Source organism: Phocoena sinus, chromosome 6 (genome assembly GCF_008692025.1).
Source record: "Phocoena sinus isolate mPhoSin1 chromosome 6, mPhoSin1.pri, whole genome shotgun sequence".
Lineage (NCBI taxonomy): Eukaryota > Metazoa > Chordata > Mammalia > Artiodactyla > Phocoenidae > Phocoena > Phocoena sinus.
Window position 1 is genome coordinate 28208940 of NC_045768.1, and position 21526 is coordinate 28230465.

Genomic DNA, 21526 nt, shown 5'->3' on the forward strand with positions numbered 1-21526 from the left:
GGCCGTGGCCTACCACGGGGGGCAGGGGGCGGTGGGAGCAGACCCCTGGGTGCAGGCCGTGATGACCTGCGTGGTCTGTAGAGACTTTAAAAGCAATAACGAAGCTGACTGAGAGTCAGTCTGCTTTTTATCATCTCCATGCACTGGCGGTTCTAAACAGCATGAGTGATAAATTGTAGCCATCAGGAGTTAGCTGCTGCCACTGCTCCAGGAAAGTACTTTTTTTCTCAGTTTGGTGTTTGGGAGGAATGGGGTGGGCCAGCGTTTGCTGAGAGGACTCCCAAGAGGACTCGCCATCCTCTTGGCGAAAGAAGAAATGGTGTAAAGTCCTGGAGTTTAAACCAGGCTTGGATTGGAGCTTTCTCTTGGGAAGCCAGACTGTGCTTTCCCTGGGCAGGAAAAGAGGCAGTGAGCAGGGTGGGATCTGCCAACAAAGGGAGGCCAAGCAGTGTGGGGTGGTACGGGGGAGGTGTCATTTCACATCAGAGACAGGTGTGACTGTGCTTGGGCTCCTGGGTCAGCTTCGAGGAGCTCCCAGCTGGACCACTCCTGGATGCACAGTCAGGCCGGATGCTGTTTTCTTGACCTATAGGCCCCCATCCTGCACACCTGTCTGTCTCAGCACAGGACACAGAGGGGTAGCAATCACCAATCAAGGCATTAGTCCTTCCTTATCGGCTGGGGGCCCCCTGCCTGGTGGACCAGAGACAGAGTCACGGTTATTTCTTCCACTGCAGAGACAGTGTGACCAAGAGGAAAGAGTGCTACGATGTATTACTTTGTAGCTTGGTGACTTTGTGAATAAGTCCTTTAGACCCCTCTGGGGCCACTCTTCTCATCTGTAAAATGGAGACAATAGGAGAACCTAGCTCATAGGATTGTTCTGAGGAGTAAAGGAGATGAACCATTTAATTGCTGAAAGACCACATCTGGCACATAGGAAGCACTTAGTGAACATGAGCTATGACTGTTTCGGAGTGGTGCCATCTTGGCCAAGCCATTTAACCTCTCTGAGCCTTAATTTCTTCAGCTGTAAATAATAAGTAACCTGCAATGTGAAATGTAAACCCTAACACAGTTTCTGGCACATAGTAGGTGGTCAGTAAATGGGAGCCAATATTACTCCTGTGTGTCAGTGATGCATTTCTGAGAACCTGGGCTTGCTCTTCTGCCTCTGCACTGCATGGCCAGAGAAACAGACTATGGATGGGGGCAGGTGTTGTTTCAGATCTCAGTGGGTGCTTCCTTAGACGCAGAGCAACTAGAGACATGAGTCAGGGTAGAGAAGAGAAAACAAACCTGCATTCAAACAACTTTCTCTGCACAGCTCTGAAGAGAGATCTCTGAGTATGATTGTCTCCCATCAAGGCTTATCTCTCCATTCACCCAGTATGGTCTCTTATCTGCCCTGCAGCTACTTCTTAAGTGCTTCCACCTTTCTTTGCCTGTCTTGCAGCACTGAGCCGGGCCTCAGTCCAGAGGGAAGTGCAGCAGAAATGGTGCTTCTTCCGAGGTGAAATCAGTAACTTTTTGCTGAATTTGAATAGCACTCTAGATTTCAGAGAGCATCTGAGGCTGGGGTATGTTGGTGTAGATCCTGACTTGGAGACCTCTGTTTCTCTGCCCTGACACCCCTACTTACAGCATGATGGGCTCAGCTCTCTTGCACTGTCACTCTGTGGATGGGAGGGATCCTTGGTTCAGAGTCCTGCCCTCATCAACCTTCTCTACCTAGCTGAGGAGGGAGCCTGCCTCTCCCACAGCAGCTCATTTCAGGTATTGGCAGGATACCCAATATTAGAATACTGGTATTCTAATTATCAGAATCTATTCACTGGTCTGCTTATCTCCCAGAGAAAGAGGCTAATCTATTTCTCTTGAAGTGTTAAAAGACAGCTCTTTTTTTCCCCCCCCCCTCTTCCTGAAATCTTTTGTTTTTTCTAGGCTAAATGGCCTCCATTCCTCTTCTGGAATGTCACCCCCCCCACCCCCAATTTCTGCCTCTTCTCTGGTAGGTTGTGTTTCAGTGTGTCTGCGTCTTTGTTGAAGTTTATCAGAAATTACAGCAGTCTTCCAACACAGAGTAGAAAGAGCTTTGTCTCCTTTGCTCTGAGCACCATATTTCTGTTAATGCAGTGAGCTTCTTGGCATCCACGTCACACTGCTGACTCATATTCCATGCGCAGTCGACCCAAACCACAGAGCCTTTTAAACATTCAGTATTGAAAGTCACTTGTTCTCCGTTTCTGAATTGTGCTGTTGGCTTCTTGAACCTAAAGGGAGAATATCTATCTCTTCTAGTTTACATTTTTAGATTCCCTGTGTCATCTCCTCCTACCCAAACCGTTTTAGATTTTGGTTTTGCCATATGTTCTATTTGCTGCTGCTGCTTGTTGCCTGTCATGTAGGAATTTGATAAATAGCTCTCTTTGTTCTCATCCAAGTCATTGGTGACTGTGGGACCAGGGCTGGAGGCTTGGATCAGTCCAAGGCTGGAGACTGACAGCCCCTTTGGACAGTGCCATTCAGGCTTTTATAGACCTACCAACCCATGTTGTCATCTGTGCTGGGCTACCGGGCTCCTGTGATCTGGTTAGAGGACTCACCTTGTTTTTTCCTTCCACTTCACCTGCTAAATCCATTGGCCTATCCACTGATAATCTCTGGATAGGGGAGTGTCTGCTCAAATACTCTTTTCTAGTCCCATGGTTTTCTGGGCTAGGGCATTGTTTTATTTCCACTTTTTGGATGAGACCTTAGAGGCCAGTTAGTTCATTTATAGACAAATGGGTTCATTGATTCAAACGTTCAGCCAGTATTTATTGAACATGTAATATGTCCCAACCACTGTTCTAGGTGCTGGGACACAGAGGTGTACAAAACAAATATGGCCTCTGTCCATACGGAACTTCTGTTCTAGAAAAGACTCTGATCCAGCAGCGGGGAGGGACTTTCCCAAGTTTGCACAGCCACCAGAGGGATATTCTGGGAACGGAACACAGCTAAACCTCTGCTGCCCCGTGCAGTGCTCTTTCTACAGAGGTCTCTTGTGCTGTTCTATTAATCTCCCAACTGGGAAGACCACCAGTTTTAAGAGTTAAGTCATAGACAAGTCTAATTATCCTTGAAGCCATCCTCATAAGAAATGCATGTAGGAAGCTTTACAGAGGGGCCCCTCACTCAGTTTTCTCATCACTGGAACTTTTTGGACACTTTATTATCTTCTTCCTAAACCGACAACCACCCAGTTGAGTAGGGGTTAAATTAATGTTTGGGAGTCCAGGTGAGGAGCGTTGCTTCTTCTTAAGTCCCTGTCATGACTACAGTCCAATGGAAGTGTACAAAAAGTTGCACAAATTCTCAAAAACTCCAGAAAAAGTGACAGGTCTAGATTCTGTCTCTGTGAGATGCAGTCTGGGAAGAAGGAGTGTTTCTCTGAGTGAGTCTTGTGTGGTATCTGAGATGATTTTGATCAGTACACAGATGAAAACTTTTCATTTTAACCCATCTCAAATTGCAGTTTCATGGGTATTATTGCTTAGGAGGCTGTTAAATAGGAAAAAATTACTTGGAGTTAATTTAAAGAAGGCATCGTTTATGTGGATGCGGTGAAACTTGTGCGAGTAGTTTGTAAATGCTGGAAGAGGGCTTCCCTGGTGGCGCAGTGGTTGAGAGTCCGCCTGCCGAGGCAGGGGACATGGGTTCCTGCCCCGGGTCCAGGAAGATCCCACATGCTGCGGAGCAGCTGGGCCCATGAGCCATGTCCGCTGAGCCTGCGCGACCGGAGCCTGTGCTCCGCAACGGGAGAGGCCACAACAGTGAGAGGCCCGCGTACCGAAAAGTGCTGGAAGATTGGAAAATGCTGCTGTAAGAGAAAGTGTTTGGGGCTTTGTATTAAGATTTGTTTTGGGGGAGTGATGTCACCAAGATGGTGAAATAGGTCTTTGCTGACTTTGCTCCCCCCTCACAAGAAGATTCCTTTGGAGAACAAGTTCAGGCTCTGTCCCTCGTTAAGTGTGAACCTTGGGCATGTTTTGATTCTTTCCGACCCTCAGTTTACCTGAAAAGTGGAGATTAGCTGCTCTGTGGGTTGTTGAGCATTAAATCAGATGACATTGTAGATGACTGATAGCGAGGTCACAGCACATAGTTGACACGCAGTTAATCTGAGTTAGTTTACCTCCCCGTCTGCTCCTGGCTGCCTTTTGGCTTTGCCAATTTGTTCAGCCTCTCTGGGCCTCAGCTTTCCTTGCCTCGAAATTGGGACTTTGGCAAAACAGCCTGAACAGTTTCGTCTTGGAAACTTGGTCGGTACTTGGGCGGAGGGATCACCTGGGACTGACTGGTGATGTGGGCCGTCCCCTGCCTGTAGCTCCTGGAGGGCAGGGCTGGGCCTTGCTTGTGGCTCTGTCACAAGCATCAGCATGATAGCAGTACAATCAGGCACATGGTAAGCAACCAGTGAATCTTTGTGGAATGAAGGTTAGAGATAATAACCTGCCCTTTCTCCTTCACAGTGTATTCTGAGGGCCAAATGAAAGCACCTTGAAAAGTATAAAATCCCAGCACATGTCATTTTCAAGTTGATCCACTGTGTGAACCCAAGTCACCAGGGGGTCTCAATTACTAATAATGACAAAAGTTCTTAAGCACAGCCTTGGCTTTCTTTCGTCTACAAGGTTTACCTTCCAGAACTTTACTGGAAGGGCTGCCATGAACCCAGAGGCTTGAAGTGGATTTACTGAGAAGCTAAAGAAGTTTCACTTTCATAGCCCCCTTCCAAGACGCTGGTAGGGATCTCAGCCATCAAAAAATTGCCAAAGTAGGATGTTAAAAAAAATATTCTTTTTCTTAAAGAGAGTCCTCCAAACTGTGTCAGCCTCAGGCCTCACACAGCTGCATCTGCCCCTGCCAGAGGCTTGGGGGGACAGGAAGGACTGCCTACTTGCTTGGCCTCCTCTTCCACCCGGGCCTCCAGGTTTGCTCACCACTCCAGCCCACTGCATCCTCTTTGGGGAATCTGGCATTTTCCAGTGGGGTGACCAGCAGGCTGGCCAGAGCTAAGGCCTTCCCAGGAGGGCTGGTGCTGCTCAGATCAGGACGGGGCTAGGGAAGGAGGTATCCCTTTGCTTTCTTACTGTTTATTTCCTGTAGAGCTACTTAAACGTGTTGTTTAGTGATACCTAATGGGCTCATTAGCCTGCTTCCTGCTGGACATTTCAGCTCAAACATCCTCTCTGCCCCAGTGCCTTGCTCCTTCCCCAAATCCTGGAATCCAGACTACAGCTCTCCTTCATCTCTAGGTGGCGTCATGGGCCCAGGCCCCTCTTGAGTTTGTATCATGTGTAGTGGTTGAAGACATCCCACATCACTGAGGTCACAGGTTGGAAGGGGAAGGACTGGAGGAGAGATCTGGGGCAGCGGTGCCTGCATCCTGACACCCTGACTTGGGTCTTGAGTTTTTCCATCCCTGTGACATTTTTGAGTGTCAGTGGAATGGCTGTCATTTTCTATATATTCATGGTACAAATCTGGCTCGTTTGACCTCTTTGATGTGGCTCTGACCAAGACTTTTATGAAATAAGTCCCAAGGGTTATGCTGGACTTTACTTAGGGAAAGGGATCATAACTTTCTGGCTGTTGGGTTTACTGGTAATACTGAGAACTCACTGCATGGACCTTTGATTCTGCTTTGATCTTTCAAAGTCAGAAAGACCTGATCCCCTCAGGGCAGGGCAGGCTTTGGAGACTGGCTGTGGCAGGGAGTTGAGGGAAAGGGTTGTAAAGTTAGCATCTTGTAAACATCCACTGGGGCAGTACAGTTTAGTATTAGGCATACCTGGCAGCCAGACTGCCTTGGTTCAGATCTTGGCTCTGCTGCTTACCGGCTGTGTGACCTTAGATAATTCTGGAGCATCTTTGTGTGTCAGTTTCCTCAAAATGGGGATAACAGTCCTCTCTTAGGGCTGTTGTGGGGAATCATGAGATAAGCATAAAGCATTTAGTACAGTATCTGGCACATCAGGAATACCAGGCTTAGACTTTACTTCATTGCAGGACCATCATGTGAGGTAGGGAATTTTGTTCCTTTTTGTGCACGCGAAGGAGCTGAAGTTCAGAGAGGTTAAGTAACTTGCCTAAGGAAGCACAGCTGGCAAAGGGGAGGAATAGGACTAGAACTTCAGACTTCCATACTCTGCTAGTATGTTATTATAGCCTCAAGAGAGCAGCCCAGGCTAGCCAGAAAAGTTCCCAGGTCACAAGATACTGGGCATGGTTGGACTGGCATCAGAGCAGAGACAAGAGGGCTTCTGAGGGAAATGCCAGGCTTCCTCCACGTCCCGGCTTTGTGGTAACAGACATGGGCGGAACATTCCCCAAAGCCCATGTACAAAGAACATCCTGTGACTCACAGCCACTTCTTCCCTGCCTAAACCCCTTCCTTCCATTTGCGCAGCTGCTGAAGTTGAGGCTGCAGCCTCGAAATTTGTTTTCTGTCCTTGTGGGGCCCCCGGAGGTCATCTTGGGCGATCAGTTGACCTATGTGTCAACATTATGTCATCAAACTGGAAATTCCTTGAAATCTTTGGATGATTACAATTCACGTCCGTATGCACTTATCAAAAGTTCTAATTTGAAGCCTTAGAGTTTCATAGTTTGAAAGTTTCCCAGACCTGTCAAAACCAGGCAGCGTCTCAGAGCCTAGGCTGTTGGTTTCCATCCAGGGTAGGGCTTGGCCACAGCTTGGTCTGCCATCAGGGGGATTCAGTGCTGCACTGCTGTGTTGAAGTATTGCTTGAACTAAAGCAAAATCAAAGGTCAGCTTTACCCAGACAAGAATAGAAAACACAGTTGTACTTGATTCCAGGAAGGCATGTGCCACATAATATCAGACTGCCTTTAAAGAGTTTGGGTTGTTAACCTCAACAGCAGTGTTTCATGTCTCTTGCTTTTCCAGTATGAGATTTATTTACCTTGTGGGTGGCAAAGAGCAGTTTGGAAGTCCAGTTTGTTTCTCCTTAAAATCTTCGCATCTCTAGCCCTCACATCGCTGTTGCATTGAGGCACAGAAAGGCAATCTTAGAGTGACACTTTGTCCAACAGACTAAGCTGTACCAGGTTATGACGCCGTTTTACATTTAAATATGTTGTGACATTCAATCTTAAAACAGCACCAGCGTGCTGTTATCATCCCCATTTTATTGATGAGGAAACTGAGGCTCACAGGGTTACATCTTTTGCCCACGGTCACAGAGTAAGGCTGTGAATTTAATCAGGGTCTGTCTGACCTCAAGGCTCAGCATCTTCGCACCATCCCATGCTGCCACTTTGCCTTATTCCAGTACCAGGACGCATGTGTGGAGTCAGCAGCTTTTGATGCCAAAATCATTATGAAGCATTTTAAAAGAATAAAATGATTCATTTAATTCCTATAGAGGGAAAAGAGCCAAAACTTTGTAAGCCAGAGCTCATTGGGTTCAGATTTACCACTTGCTTGCTCTGTGACCTTGAGCAGGATCTTAACATCTCTGGGTCTGTTTCCTCATTTGAAAAATGGGAAAAAGAATACCTTTCTCATAAGCTTGTTTTAAGGATTGTAGACAATAATAGTCCAGTGGTTAAGACTCCGGGCAACCAATGCAGGGGTCATGGGTTTGATCCCTGGTCACGCAACTAAGATCCCACATGCCGCACGGCACGGCCAAATAAAATACAATGGCTGTGTATTAAAAAAGAAAGAAAGAAAGAAAATAATACATATAATGTATCTGGTGCTCGGTACATGTTAATCCCCTTCCTCTGCTGACAAAGCACTACCATGTCCCTTAATATACATTTTATTAATTTTAAAAGTAAGAAAAACTGAAGTAATTTATACCTTATATATATGAACAATTCTTCCTTTCCAACCCTGGAAAGAACCCCTCCTCAGCCCCTAATTGATAAATTCATCTTCCCTTCCTTTCCCATGTTCCTGGGCTTCTCAGGGCCCTGCATGCTGATTCTAATCCCGAACTTGTTGTGTTAGGAGCCTCTGCCAATGCTACCTCCCCAGTGTTATCTTTCTTTTCCATCTGGGCTTCCCAAGCCAGCCCGACTGTGTCCACCACCTGCATTGTATTAGCAGAGCTCCTGGCCAGTGTGAACAGGTCACCTCACCCTCTGGGGCCACGGACTCCACTGGCTCTTTGGGGGCCTGGTTACCATTCAGCTTCTTATCAGCTGATGTCAGTCCTCATTCCAGGGGCTCCTGACCACCTCTCCCACCTTGCCCACTTCTCAGTAAGACACAGGTATGCTGTTGCCTTAGCAGATGGATCTGGGAAAGATGTGTCGTGTCTCTTCCCATCCCCCGATTTCAAGGTTGACTGATTCTGGAGTGGCAGAGTGGGCTGGAGGCTCACGGCTCTGCTCACCTGACCCTCTGTCCACCTTCTCTTGGAAGGCAAGGGCAGGGATCCTGTCTTTATACAGCATCTCTTTTATTACAGGCTCCTGCCTTCAAGGAGCGCCAAGAAATATTGCTACTTGGAACCATAGCTCTAGTGTTTTGGGTTCAGTAGCCATTTAGAAGTTTGTTGAACTTATGCAAGTTCCATTCTATGTAGAATAAGGAATATGTGGTTGCTGAAGTTGTGATACTCCCATTGGTCTCAGGGGAAGACTCTGGCTTTCCCGGGACTTGCCACAAAGGGTTCAGGAAGCGTGACCCTAAATATTCTGGTTTCTCTGTGGAACCCTTCACATAAGTGTCATCCAAGACTTTATCAACATTTGTTTTGAACTTGTTTAATTTTTCAGCTTGTATTTTCTCTTGCAGTGTGTGTGAGTCAGTATTCACTCAGTGTCGTTAGTGTTTACTTAACCCACCCCCTAGTATGGCCGATCTCCATTTATAGAAAAATGCAGGTTCAGAGAGTCTAAGTGACTTCTCCAAGGCCACATAACTGGAAAATTCTGGAACTGAGATATGAACCAGGTTAGCCAGACTCCAAAACCTGGGATCTTTCAGGGGTGTCTTGGTGTCCGTCAGCAAGCCCTCACTGTAGAGAAGGAAACTTCTCCTGGGTAGGGAACCCTGGGCCCAGATGACCAGCAGGGAGGTCCTGAGGCTGTGTGTACCCCCGGCTCTCGGCCTCCTCTCACGAGCCCTAAGGAGTCACCCTAGGAAGCAGCCAGGTTATCCTGCCTTACCCCCCTCTCCAGAGCCCTGAACTTCCCAGAGAAGCCCTGGTTTTCACGGGGAGGGTCCAGCCGTCTCAGTGAAGCAGGCGGGAGCTATCCCTGAAGAAGAAAGTAGAGCCCTAGCATCAGGAAAACAAACCAAAACAACAAAAAAATACCCCAGAAGACACCTGAGTATGTTTGTTCCCAGCCCTTTTCTGGCAGAGAAATGTTTCGCAGTTCTGTTTAGAAGGCCTGGCTTAGGCTGAGTCAAGCCAGGAGCGAGAATCTGGCCGTGGCCCCTCCAGGCCATTGACAGGGTCAGGGCTGGGAGACCCTCCTGGGGTCCTTTTAAGAAGAGTATTTGGGCCTGGGAAGCTGATGTGATCTCTTTCTCGACTTCTTTTTTTTTTTCATTTGCCTCCTCCACCCACTTCTCAAGCAGCTGATCCTGTGGTTTCTTTTCATGTTGAACAAAAGAGACTACAGCGATCTTGAAACCGGAGCTGGGGACTGGAGGGCACTGACCGGGAGTAACCCCGCCGCCAGCTCTGCTGAGGGCTTCCCTCCTCCGCCTTCCGGGCCGCTGCCCTCCCTCTTCCCTGCTCCCCTCCTTCTCCACGGCACGCAGGCAGGCTGGGAAGAAGCAGAAGGAACACTACGTGGCCGTGAAGGCATCCCCCCCACGCCCCACGGTGCAGTGCCCCTCCCCTCCACACCCCTCTCTCTCCTGCCGTGGAAGCGTTTCCTTAGCCTGCCTGGCCCAGAGGACTGGCAAGGAACTGAGGATTCTGTCCTGTTTGTCCTCAGCCCACAAACACACACTTCACTTGTTTTGTTCTTTGGACTCCAAGCTCCTGAATTGTTTTGTTTTGTTTTTCTCCTTTTCTTTGCCCTACCTCCCTGCACCCAAAGCAAAGCTCTCTGGAAAAGGACAGGCCTCCCTCCGCTGGCTCCTCAAGTATTTTGGTCCGTATCAGAGACACGGCAGCAGGAAGGCAGCAGGAAAGCTCTAGGCGCCTTTTGCTGGATGGGGACTTTTGGTCTTCTCTGCAGGCAGCAAGCACTCATGTTTAGTTTAGTGACCCATCCAGCTCCCTGATGACCATATTCTGTGACAGCATTTATATCCTCTCAGTTACCCTTGTAAACTCTTGAGGCCCTTTCCCTCCAAAGAGTACTTTCACTTTCTTGATCTTGGTGTTCACAGCAAGCTGTGAATATTATTAACCCTTCTTACGTCTAAGGAAACTGAGGCCCAGAGAGATTCAGAAAAGTGAGATTCACGATTACACAGTTAGGAAACAGCTGAACTGGGACCTGAATTCACATTTTCTGATGCCATGTCCAGTGCTGATTTAGTTTTACCCCAAGTGTACCTTTCAGTACCAACTTTAAGAAGACCTCTGAGATCATCTTCTACAACTTACACATTACAGATAAGAAAATCAAGGCCATGTCAGCTCACGTGGGCAAAGTTATATGGCCAAGTAAGTGACTGTCTCTTCCATTGTGTTTTCTGTCTTGTTTCCAATGACTGGTTTTTCTTACTGGTCATCTTCCATCTGTGCCCATCCTGGCAGTGATCCTGTAGAGGCGATCATCTCCATTGATTCTCTGCAAAATGCTAGATTTGTTTATTCTTTTCTAAAGCTTTGAATAGGCAAATTGGTTAGCTTCAACCTTTTCTTCACCTTATAGACAGTGTCAGCAGGAAGAATTCAATAGTTCTGTCTGACTCAGGAGCTCAGCCAGGCAAATACATAACACACACATACACACACACACGTGCATATACCTTAGATCATAAATTCAGTATTGACTTAGTTGGCAAGTCTTATCTATTCTGAATAGATAGTGTGTTCTTATCTATTCTGAAAGCATATGCTTTAGAATCAAACTAGTACTGAAGCTAATGAGGTGTCTTTCCTGAAAGTGATGATGGTATTAGCCGTCCTTGTTGAGAGCTTTTCTTGGTTTCAGGCATTATGCTGGGACTTCAGGTGCATTTTCTCATTTAACCCCCAGCTCAGTGCAGTGACGTAGATGCTGCTGTCATCCCCATTTATCCTGTTATTGACACTTCCAACACTCTGCTTCCAGCTCCCACTCACCTGACTGTCTTCCTGACCTGGGCTGACGCAGCTGAGGGGGCTTAGAGAAACTCTAACGCTATCTTGACCTGGTTTGTTTCGCACTCAGGTCCTGTTTCACCCTTCCCTATCTGCAGCAATCACCTCAGTTCATTACTTGATTCACTCATTTGTGTTCATCCGTTCCTCCATCATCCACCATTGCCAGGGTGCCTTCTCTGTGCCAGACACTGCTGTGCTTTCGAGTTCCAAAGTCCTGGCCCTCAGGCACTTCTGTTCTTCTGGGGAAAAAGATGTGGTCTCAGACAACTGCAGATTGGGGGAAGCACACTTAGGAGGCTGTTAGGGCACAGAGGATGGCCACCTGACCCAGCTTGAGGGCGGAACGTCAGGGCAGGCTTCCTGGAGGAGATGACTTATGGCCCAAGTCATAAAGAAGGGTAGGAGTTAGCTAGGCCAAGAGGAGAAGGGCCATTTCAGACATCAGGCTTTCTCGATATTCTTGGCCTCTCCACTCATTTTCCTGCCAACAACAAAATGGAGAAAACTGAGACCAGAGGTACGAAGCCACCCAACTCTGGCCTCATACTATACCTCGTCCTCTTCCTTCTCCCATTCTACTCCCCAAATCTTAGGTTTTGAGGAATCTCCTCTAATCTCCTTTATCTGCTTGTACATTTATTTATTCTTTCAGAAACATTGAGAACCTGGTGTACACAGCACTATGACTACAGGGTATCCTGGTCCCTGCTATCACGGGAGGCCTTCCTTACCCTCTCCTCACCAGCCACAGCCTCTGGAGACTTCTGGCTCTCTGTCCTTTTCCACAATTCAGCTTCAGCCTGTTCAGCCTGACTACCCCCTTGGAACACTTGCAGATAATAAGCCTCACCTGGGTCAAATGCTTCCATGAGCTGCCTTCCTCTGGCTCTCTCATCCCTTCTGCTTTCTCTGTTGATTTGCTTCTTCATCTCCCTTATCATCCTTGGAAGTTCCTTGAGGGCAGTGCCTGTGTCCTTACCTTTTCTCTACACTTCATGGTGGTACACTAGTAAAGGTGAGTGAAATAAACCCTTCTCAATAATCACAAAATTATCATCATTTTTTGAGCACCTACAATGAGCCTGTTGCTTACTATTCTTGCATTACACGTAAATATCTCTAATCCTCATACCTTCAAAAAGTGGGTACTGTTACCCTTACCTCTTAGGTAAGAAATCTTGGGCTCAGGAAGGCAAAATGAACTTCTCAAAGCCTCACAGTTCATAAACAGCAGAGTCCAGCATCCAAGCTAGGTTATTCTGGTCCCACACCCCTGATCTTTTCACTGCACTATTGTTTCCCAAACTTGGCTGGAATCACCCTGGGGAGTGTTAGAAAATTCTGATGCCTGGGTCTCAGCCGCAGAAGTTCTGATTGCGTCTCCCAGGAGCCAAGGTTGAGAACCAGTGCGCCCCACGGCGCTGCTTTCCTGCGCGCACACTGGCTGCAGCTTGCTGGTGGTGGTGTGTGGATCTGCGTCCACGTGTGTGGTATCCATGTGACCAGAATTCAAGTTCTCTGTAGCCAGGGATCTTTGGCCCGCCCTGCTGCCTTGCCGCATGGCGGCCTCGCCACCACGTGCGTGTGCACTGTCGACTGTTTTAATCAGCCTCTCGGTTCTTCTTTCTCATTTGGAGGATTCACTGAGAGGCAGTAGGAGTTTGACCACATCCAGCTGTTCTCATCCGCAGAGCCAGTTGACTTACCAGAAACGTCTTGTAAATGCACTGCGCATGCTCCCTGGTCTCAAGAGTGTTGCTCGTGACCTAGACCCATCGCAAGTGCAGCGGGGTCGGCCTCCCACGCTTCAGCAGCCCTGCTCCGGAGGGGGAGGCTCTTCTGGACTTGGCTCAGCCCAGTGTCGAGTGCTGTTCCGGCTTTTCACTCTCAGGAGGGGTGTGTGACCCGCCTGGTCACAGAGGCTCAGCTTGTGTGTATATTCTGTTCTGTCTGGAGCTCGGAGAGCTTTCTTCGTCCCTCACTTGACAGGTGAGGCAGTGGAGACGCAGCTAGGTGAAATAATCTGGCAAATAAATGGATACAGAGCCCAGGTTTTCTGACCCCCATTGTTCCACAGTGGTTAGTGTCAGGCTTTCCATGCCAGACCTCAGTTGAAGCCACCAGCTTTCCTACCTTCTTCCCACTTACATTAGGGATACCGGGACACTCAGGATGTCACTTTGCGTCTCTGGGAATATAGTTCTAGTGACTAGGAGTCCTGCTTACTGTTGGGGTGCAGCCTGGGGATCATCCTAATACCTCTGGGCCCTTCTCGGACCTGTAGAGCTGAAAGGAAATCTCCTGTGATGTTGCTCAGTTACTTCCGGAATCTTCCCAGCCCTGATCCCATCTCCTAGTATTTATTATCCAGCCATCATTCACTGATCAGTAATTCTTTGCTTGATCTGAATCACCCTGATACAAGGATAAAAGACACAGTCTGTGTCCCAGAGGCATAGTCTGGTGGACAGAATATGCAAATAAAACAACATTCCTAAAAGGATGGTCCCCAGACTCCCTGCATTAGAAATACGAGATGATTATTAAAATGTAGATTCTTAGGCCCCACTCTAGAGCCACTGTTTCAGAATCTCTGGGAATTGGGCCCAAGAAACTGCATTTTAGCATGTCCCTAAGTGAATCTTAGATGCTCTGAGGTTTGGCAGCTATAGCAGTGAACACGATGGTGAGAACGCAGTATCATATGTGTTAGGGAGAACCAGGCAGGTGGCAGCCTGCAGGAGCACCTGTTCTCACAAGGGGTGCTGACTGGGCCAGGACCAGCTTCTTGAATGTGTCCTGAGGAATAACTAGGAGTTAGTCAAATAAGGTGTAGCCAGAGAATCATTTCTCTAGAGATGCGAATCATGCTTAGTGTATCCCTTCTATAACTCTGTATTATTAAAGTTTGCTTTAGCAGAACATGGCTGGATCAGGAAGCACTGATGCGAGTCTGGTTGGATTCTGAGCCCTCCTTCTACTTTATCTCTGCACATCACCCCCATAGCTCCCAGGATTAATTCCTGTCCTCTTTAAGCCTCACCTCACAGCCCCATTTTCAGGTCAAACATCTGTTTCTCATCAGTTAAGTGATTTAAGTTTGCTAGGTTTGCCCCCCGAGAGGTGGGTTCGTTCCTGGACCTGTGGGCTAGTCTCTCAGTGATGTCTGCCTGGTCATGAGGTCATGATGAGCTGGTTTTCTCTTTATTGAAAGAAGTTGGGTTATTAAGAGGGAGGGGCAGAAGGAGAAGTGGACACTCAAATAAAATATGGCAGGGAAAATGAGAGCATTTCAGTAAGGGGGAGGGCCTGCCGAGCATCTGGCCAGAAACCTCATGTTTTGGGATGAAGAAGCTGAAATTCAGAAAGATGTGAAATACCCAAGCGATGCCACTAGGCACAGCCTCCAACTCTGGGGACTAAAATTGGATTTCTGGCTAGTGCTTTTTCTGCTTCACTGCACTGGATTGGAACCTTTTCTAAATGTACCTGAAGGGCTAATTATTTAAAGAGAGTCTGTATGACACCCTGCAGCAATCCAATCATTTGGTAGCGTTGATTTTTAAAAATATCTGCATATGTGTTTTCTTAAAGGACGGCAGACCTGGGTGTTGGAGGTCTGTATCACGTGTTCCACGTTTAGAACTGAAATGAAACCAAGTCTGTGAAAGCGCTTTGATATGCATAATGCTCTACCTCCTTGGTTCTCAAAGGGTGGGCCCCAGACCAGCCACATCAGCACCGCCTGGCAGCTTGTTAGAAATGCAGATTCTCCAGCCTCATCCCAGGCCGATGAATCAGAAACTCTGGGGGTAGGGGACCAGTCTGTTTTCACAAGTCCTGCAGGTGATTCTAATGCCTGCTCAAGTTTGAGAACCACTGCTCTGCATCAAGAGGAAACCAGCCCCCGAGGCTTGTGGGAATAAAGGCTTTAAATATCTCTGAGTTTAGCTGTCTGAGATGGCACTGGGGAGACGGGAGCTGTGGGGTCAGGGTCACAAATCTCAGGTGGGTTGATTTTTTTCTTTGAAAAGCAAGGAAAAGCTGTGTGTGTGTGTGTGTGTGTGTGTGTGTGTGTGTGTGTGTGTGTGTGTGTGTACAGCAGTGCCGCATTCCACGGCTTCAGAAAGCAGTCTTTTCTTGTCTCTGCTGTTAAGGCGAAGCTCCCTGAACTTTTGTTTCTCTGTGTGCTTAAGCCAGAGGCCTGTGGTTGTCAATTGGTTTACAACAAGGCAGTCAATATTATGGTAGTTTGCTCCGTCGTGCTTTTTATTTATTTATTTTTTGACTTACGTATGAAGTGAAAATAAAACGCTATTTCTCCAGCAGGCTTGAAGTTTCAGGACTTCCTGGTAGACAATGAAACCTTCTCTGGATTTCTGCATCACAACCTTTCTCTGCCAAGGCCAACTGTGGACAAGATACTGGGGGCTGGTGTCAGTCTCCGCAAGGTAAGCTGCGACCGTCACTTTCCCTGGTGGGGCTGATGGCAGTGACGTTGTTGGAGAGCGCCTGGAGGGAAGTGAATAAAATCCTGTCTGTAATGGCGCTGAAGGAGGTTGTTGGCTCCAATGCAGCTTCACCTGTCTTTACCTCCCTGCTCAGGCTGGCGTTGCCAAACCATCCAGAGAGTGGAATGTACAACCTGGCGTCACGGACCTGCAGGTTGAAATAAAACTGATTTCCTGCCCATCAGTTGGCATTTGTTGATAATGACTCCCTAAAGGGGAGATGAATTTAAGATGAATTAAACATTTTCTTTAAAATTTCACAGTTCTGAAACAATAACCAGGGTTGAGGATTATTACCTAGAGTATCTCTGTCTATAAAATCCAAGACAGGGGCTTCCCTGGTGGCGCAGTGGTTGGGAGTCCGCCTGTCGATGCAGGGGACACGGGTTCGCGCCCCGGTCTAGGAAGATCCCACATGCCGCGGAGCGACTGGGCCCGTGAGCCATGGCTGCTGAGCCTGCGCGTCTGGAGCCTGTGCTCCGCAACGGGAGAGGCCACAACAGTGAGAGGCCCGCGAACCGCAAAAAAAAAAAAAAAAAAAAGAAAATCCAAGACAGGAGATTTTCAAAATGTAATGCTTCCTTTAAAGATAGACGAGAAAGATATATAAGGAGAAAATGCTTAATTTTTTTCCTTAAAATTATAAAACCAGGAAGTAATGTTAGTGTTTATGTAGAATTTTAACCTTAGATTTTCAGAAACTTCCATGGGCATCATTAGATAATCACACTGCTCTTGTGCGGTGGACAGCAGGCCCAGATTGCACAGTTACTGTTTTTCAGAGAAGTGTCTCAAATTTATTCTCTGGCAGAAAGGGGAACTGCTTCCTTACTGTGTCTCATGTCTACATACCAGCTTGTCTTTGCAGTAAGCAGAAGTAGTGGAAATGTTTATGACTGAAAAGATCTTTGCTTCACATGATCTAGAATTTTAAAAATTCGAAAAATGTGCTTGCTGCTTGCCCTTATGAAACTGGGAAAATATGCCTTGAGTTTACCAATTGTGTGGTTGGGAGATGGGCCAAAGGCAGCAGGCTTATGAAAATCGTTAGCATGATTTCCATTGCCCTCTACCAATTTCTTATCTGTCACATCCGATCGGTTTAAAGTAAGGGACATCCTAAGTATGGAGGTGGTCCTTGCATGGTAATTAGTCTCTGTGTAGTCAGTGTTCTTAAACCAAATACTAAAGGTAGGCTGGCAGCAAGGGCTAGTTAGAGAAAGGAGGAAAAGTGAAGTGTACTTGAGTATCTGGCAGTAGGTGGAAACTTACTTAATGGAAGCCATGGCCAAGCAAGTGCTCTGCAGGGTTAGAAAGCTGCATGGGTCTTGAAAGGCTTTTGGTCCATCACTCCCACTAGGTTGTACTACAAGCAGGTCAGGTTGCACTAATTGAAACAGAGGAAATAGTAACAGAGTAATAAAGAGTCTGAATCATCCATTCATTCATTCAGCAAATATTTACTGTCCATATGTTCCAGCACTGTGGACACAAAGAGAGCAAGAAAAACAAAGATGCTCGTCTTACTGAACTTATTGTCTAATGGACAGTAAGGACCATATATGAAGAAGTGCAGTTTATTTAGGTCCAGTAAAACTAATTAAATAAGATATGGCCAAGGAAAGGTTCTTTGCTGAAATGAATAGATAAGAATGACTTAGGGAAAATTGGTTCAAGATGGCGGAGTAGACGGACATGCTCTCACTCCCTCTTTCGAGAATACCGGAATCACAACTAACTGCTGAACAATCATCTACAGGAAAACACTGGAACTCCTCAGAAAAGATACCCCACATCCAAAGACAAGGAGAAGCCGCAATGAGGTGGTAGGAGGGGCGCTATCATGATAAAATCAAACCCCATAACTGCTGGGTGGGTGACTCACAGACTGGAGAACACTTATACCACAGAAGTCCACCCACTGGAGTGAAGGTTCTGAGCCCCATATCAGGCTTCCCAACCTGGGGGTCTGGCAATGGGAGGAGGAATTCCTATACAATCAGACATTGAAGGTCAGCAGGATTTGGATTTGATTGCAGGACTTCAGCAGGACTGGGGGAAACAGAGACTCCACTCTTGGAGGGCACACACAAAGTAGTGTGTGCATTGGGACCCAGGGGAAGGAGCAGTGACGACATAGGAGACTGAACCAGACCTACCTGCTTGTGTTGGAGGGTCCCTGCAGAGGCGGGAGGCAGCTGTGGCTCACCAAGGGACAAGGGCACTGGCAGCAGAAGTTCTGGGAAGTACTCCTTGGCGTGAGCCCGCCCAGAGTCTGCCATTAGCCCCACCAAAGAGCCCAGGTAGGCTCCAGTATTGGGTTGCCTCAGGCCAAACAACCAACAGGGAGGGAACCCAGCCCCACCCATCAGCAGACAAGTGGGTTAAAGTTTTACTGACCTCTGCCCACCAGGGCAACAGCCAGCTCTACCCTCCACCAGTCCCTCCCATCAGGAAACTTCCACAAGCCTCTTAGATAGACTCATCCACCAGAGGGCAGACAGCAGAAGCAAGAAGAACTACAGTCCTGCAGCCTGTGGAACAAAAACCACATTCACAGAAATATAGACAAGGTGAAAAGGCAGAGGGCTATGTACCAGATGAAGGAACAAGATAAAACCCCAGAAAAACAACTAAATGAAATGGAGATAGGCAACCTTACAGAAAAAGAATTCAGAATAATGATAGTGAAGATGATCCAGGACCTTGGAAAAAGAATGGAGGCAAAGATTGAGAAGATGCAAGAAATGTTTAACAAAGATCTAGAAGAATTAAAGAACAAACAGAGATGAACAATACAATAACTGAAATGAAAACTACACTACAAGGAATCAATAGCAGAATAACTGAGGCAGAAGAATGGATAAGTGACCTGGAAGACAGAAGGGTGGAATTCACTGCTATGGAACAGAATAAAGAAAAAAGAATGAAAAGAAATGAAGACAGCCTAAGAGACCTCTGGGACAACATTAAATGCAACAACATTCACATTATAGGGGTCCCAGAAGGAGAAGAGAGAGAAAGGACCCCGGAAAATATTTTAAGAGATGATAGTCGAAAACTTCCCTAACATGGGAAAGGAAATAGCCACTCAAGTACAGGAAGTGCAGAGAGTCCCATACAGGATAAACCCAAGGAGAAACACACAGAGACACATAGTAATGAAATTGGCAAAAATTAAAGACAAAGAAAAATTATTGAAAGCAGCAAGGGAAAAATGACAAATAACATACAAGGGAACTCCCATGAGGTTAACAGCTGATTTCTCAGCAGAAACTCGACAAGCCAGAAGGGAGTGGCATGATATATTTAAACTGATGAAAGGGAAGAACCTACAATCAAGATTACTCTACCCAGCAAGGATCTCATTCAGATTTGATGGAGAAATCAAAAGCTTTACAGACAAGCAAAAGCTAAGAGAATTCAGCACCACCAAACCAGCTCTACAGCAAATGCTAAAGGAACTTCTCTAAGTGGGAAACACAAGAGAAGAAAAGGACCTACAAAAACAAACCCCCCAAAATTAAGAAAATGGTAATAGGAACATACATATCGATAATTCCCTTAAATATGAATGGATTAAATGCTCCAACCAAAAGACACAGGCTTGCTGAATGGGTACAAAAACAAGACCCATATATATGCTGTCTACAAGAGACCCACTTTAGACCTAGGGACACATACAGACTGAAAGTGAGGGGAAGGAAAAAGATATTCGATGCAAATGGAAATAAGAAGAAAGCTGGAGTAGCAATACTGATATCAGATAAAATGCACTTTAAAGTAAAGAATGTTACAAGAGATAAGGAAGGACACTGAAAAATGATCAAGGGATCAATCCAAGAAGAAGATAGAACAATTATAAATATATGTGCACCCAACACAGGAGCACCTTAATACATAAGGCAACTGCTAACAGCCATAAAAGAGGAAATTGACAGTAACACAATACTAGTGTTATTGTTATATGATAATAATAACACCTCACACCAATGGACAGATCATCCAGACAGAAAATTAATAAGGAAACACGAGCTTTAAATGACACAATAGACCAGATAGATTTAACTGATATTTATAGGACATTCCATCCAAAAACAGCAGATTACACTTTCTTCTCAAGTGCGCACAGAACATTCTCCAGGATAGATCACATCTTCGGTCACAAATCAAGCCTCAGTAAATTTAAGAAAATTGAAATCATATCAAGAATCTTTTCTGACCACAATGCTGTGAGATTAGAAATGAATTACAGGGAAAAAAAGCGTAAAAGACACAAACACATGGAGGCTAAACACGTTACTAAATAACAAAGAGATCACTAAAGAAATCAAAGAGGAAATCAAAAAATACCTAGAGACAAATGACAATGAAAACACGACGATCCAAAACCTATGGGATGCAGCAAAAGCAGTTCTAAGAGGGAAGTTTATAGCTATACAAACCTACCTCAAGAAACAAGAAAAATTTCAAAACAATCTAACCTTACACCTAAAGGAACTAGAGAAAGAAGAACAAACAAAACCCAAAGTTAGTAGAAGGAATGAAATCGTAAAGATCAGAGCAGAAATAAATGAAATAGAAACAAAGAAAACAATAACAAAGATCAATACAACTAAAAGCTGGTTCTTTGAGAAGATAAACAAAATTGATGAACCATTAGCCAGACTCTTCAAGAAAAAGAGGGAGAGGACTCAAATCAATAGAATTAGAAATGAAAAAGGAGAAGTTACAACAGACATCACAGAAATACAAAGCATCCTAAGAGACTACTACAAGCAACTCTATGCCAATAAAATGGACAAATTCTTAGAAAGGTATAATCTTCCAAGACTGAAACAAGAAGAAATAGAATATATGAACAGACCAATCACAAGTAATGAAATTGAAACTGTGATTAAAAATCTTCCAGTGAGGGCTTCCCTGGTTGCGCAGTGGTTGAGAGTCCGCCTGCTGATGGTCCGGGAAGATCCCACATGCCGCGGAGCAGCTAGGCCCGTGAGCCATGGCCGCTGAGCCTCTGTGTCCGGAGCCTGTGCTCCACAACGGGAGAGGCCAGAACAGTGAGAGGCCCGTGTTTCACAAAAAAACCCCCAAAAAACCCCAAAAAACTTGAAGCGAACAAAAGTCCAGGACCAGATGGCTTCACAGGTGAATTCTATCAAACATTTAGAGAAGAGCTAACACCCATCCTTCTCAAGCTCTTCCAAAAAATTGCAGAGGAAGAAAAACTCTGAAGCTCATTCTATGAGGCTGCCATCACCCTGATACCAAAACCAGACAAAGATACTACAAAAAAAGAAAATTACAGACCAATACCACTGATGAATATAGATGCAAAAATCCTCAACAAAATTCTAGCAAACAGAATCCAACAACACATTAAAAGGATCATACACCATGATCAAGTGGGATTTATCCCAGAGATGAAAGGATTCTTCAATATACTCAATCAGTGAGATACACCATATTAACAAATTGAAGAATAAAAACCATATGATCATCTCAATAGATGCAGAAAAAGCTTTTGACAAAATTCAACACCATTTATGATAAAAACTCTCCAGAAAGTGGGCATAGAGGGAACCTACTTCAACATAATAAAGGCCGTATATGACAAACCCACAGCAAACATCATTCTCAATGGTGAAAAACAGAAAGCTTTTCCTCTAAGATCAGGAATGAGACAAGTATGTCCACTCTCACTACTTTTAT

The 21526-nt window shown here is 46.0% G+C and overlaps 1 protein-coding gene across 3 annotated transcripts in view; it reads left to right on the forward strand.

Moving 5' to 3' along the window:
* Positions 1-21526, forward strand: part of ABCA1 (ATP binding cassette subfamily A member 1) — a 138251-nt gene that overhangs the window by 37827 nt on the left and 78898 nt on the right. For 2 of the 3 annotated variants that reach the window (XM_032634674.1, XM_032634675.1), the window contains exon 6: positions 15627-15751. In XM_032634674.1, the coding sequence (XP_032490565.1) occupies positions 15627-15751 (125 nt within the window). The remainder of the gene's footprint in view (positions 1-15626; positions 15752-21526) is intronic. The other variant, XM_032634676.1, reaches the window with a different exon arrangement.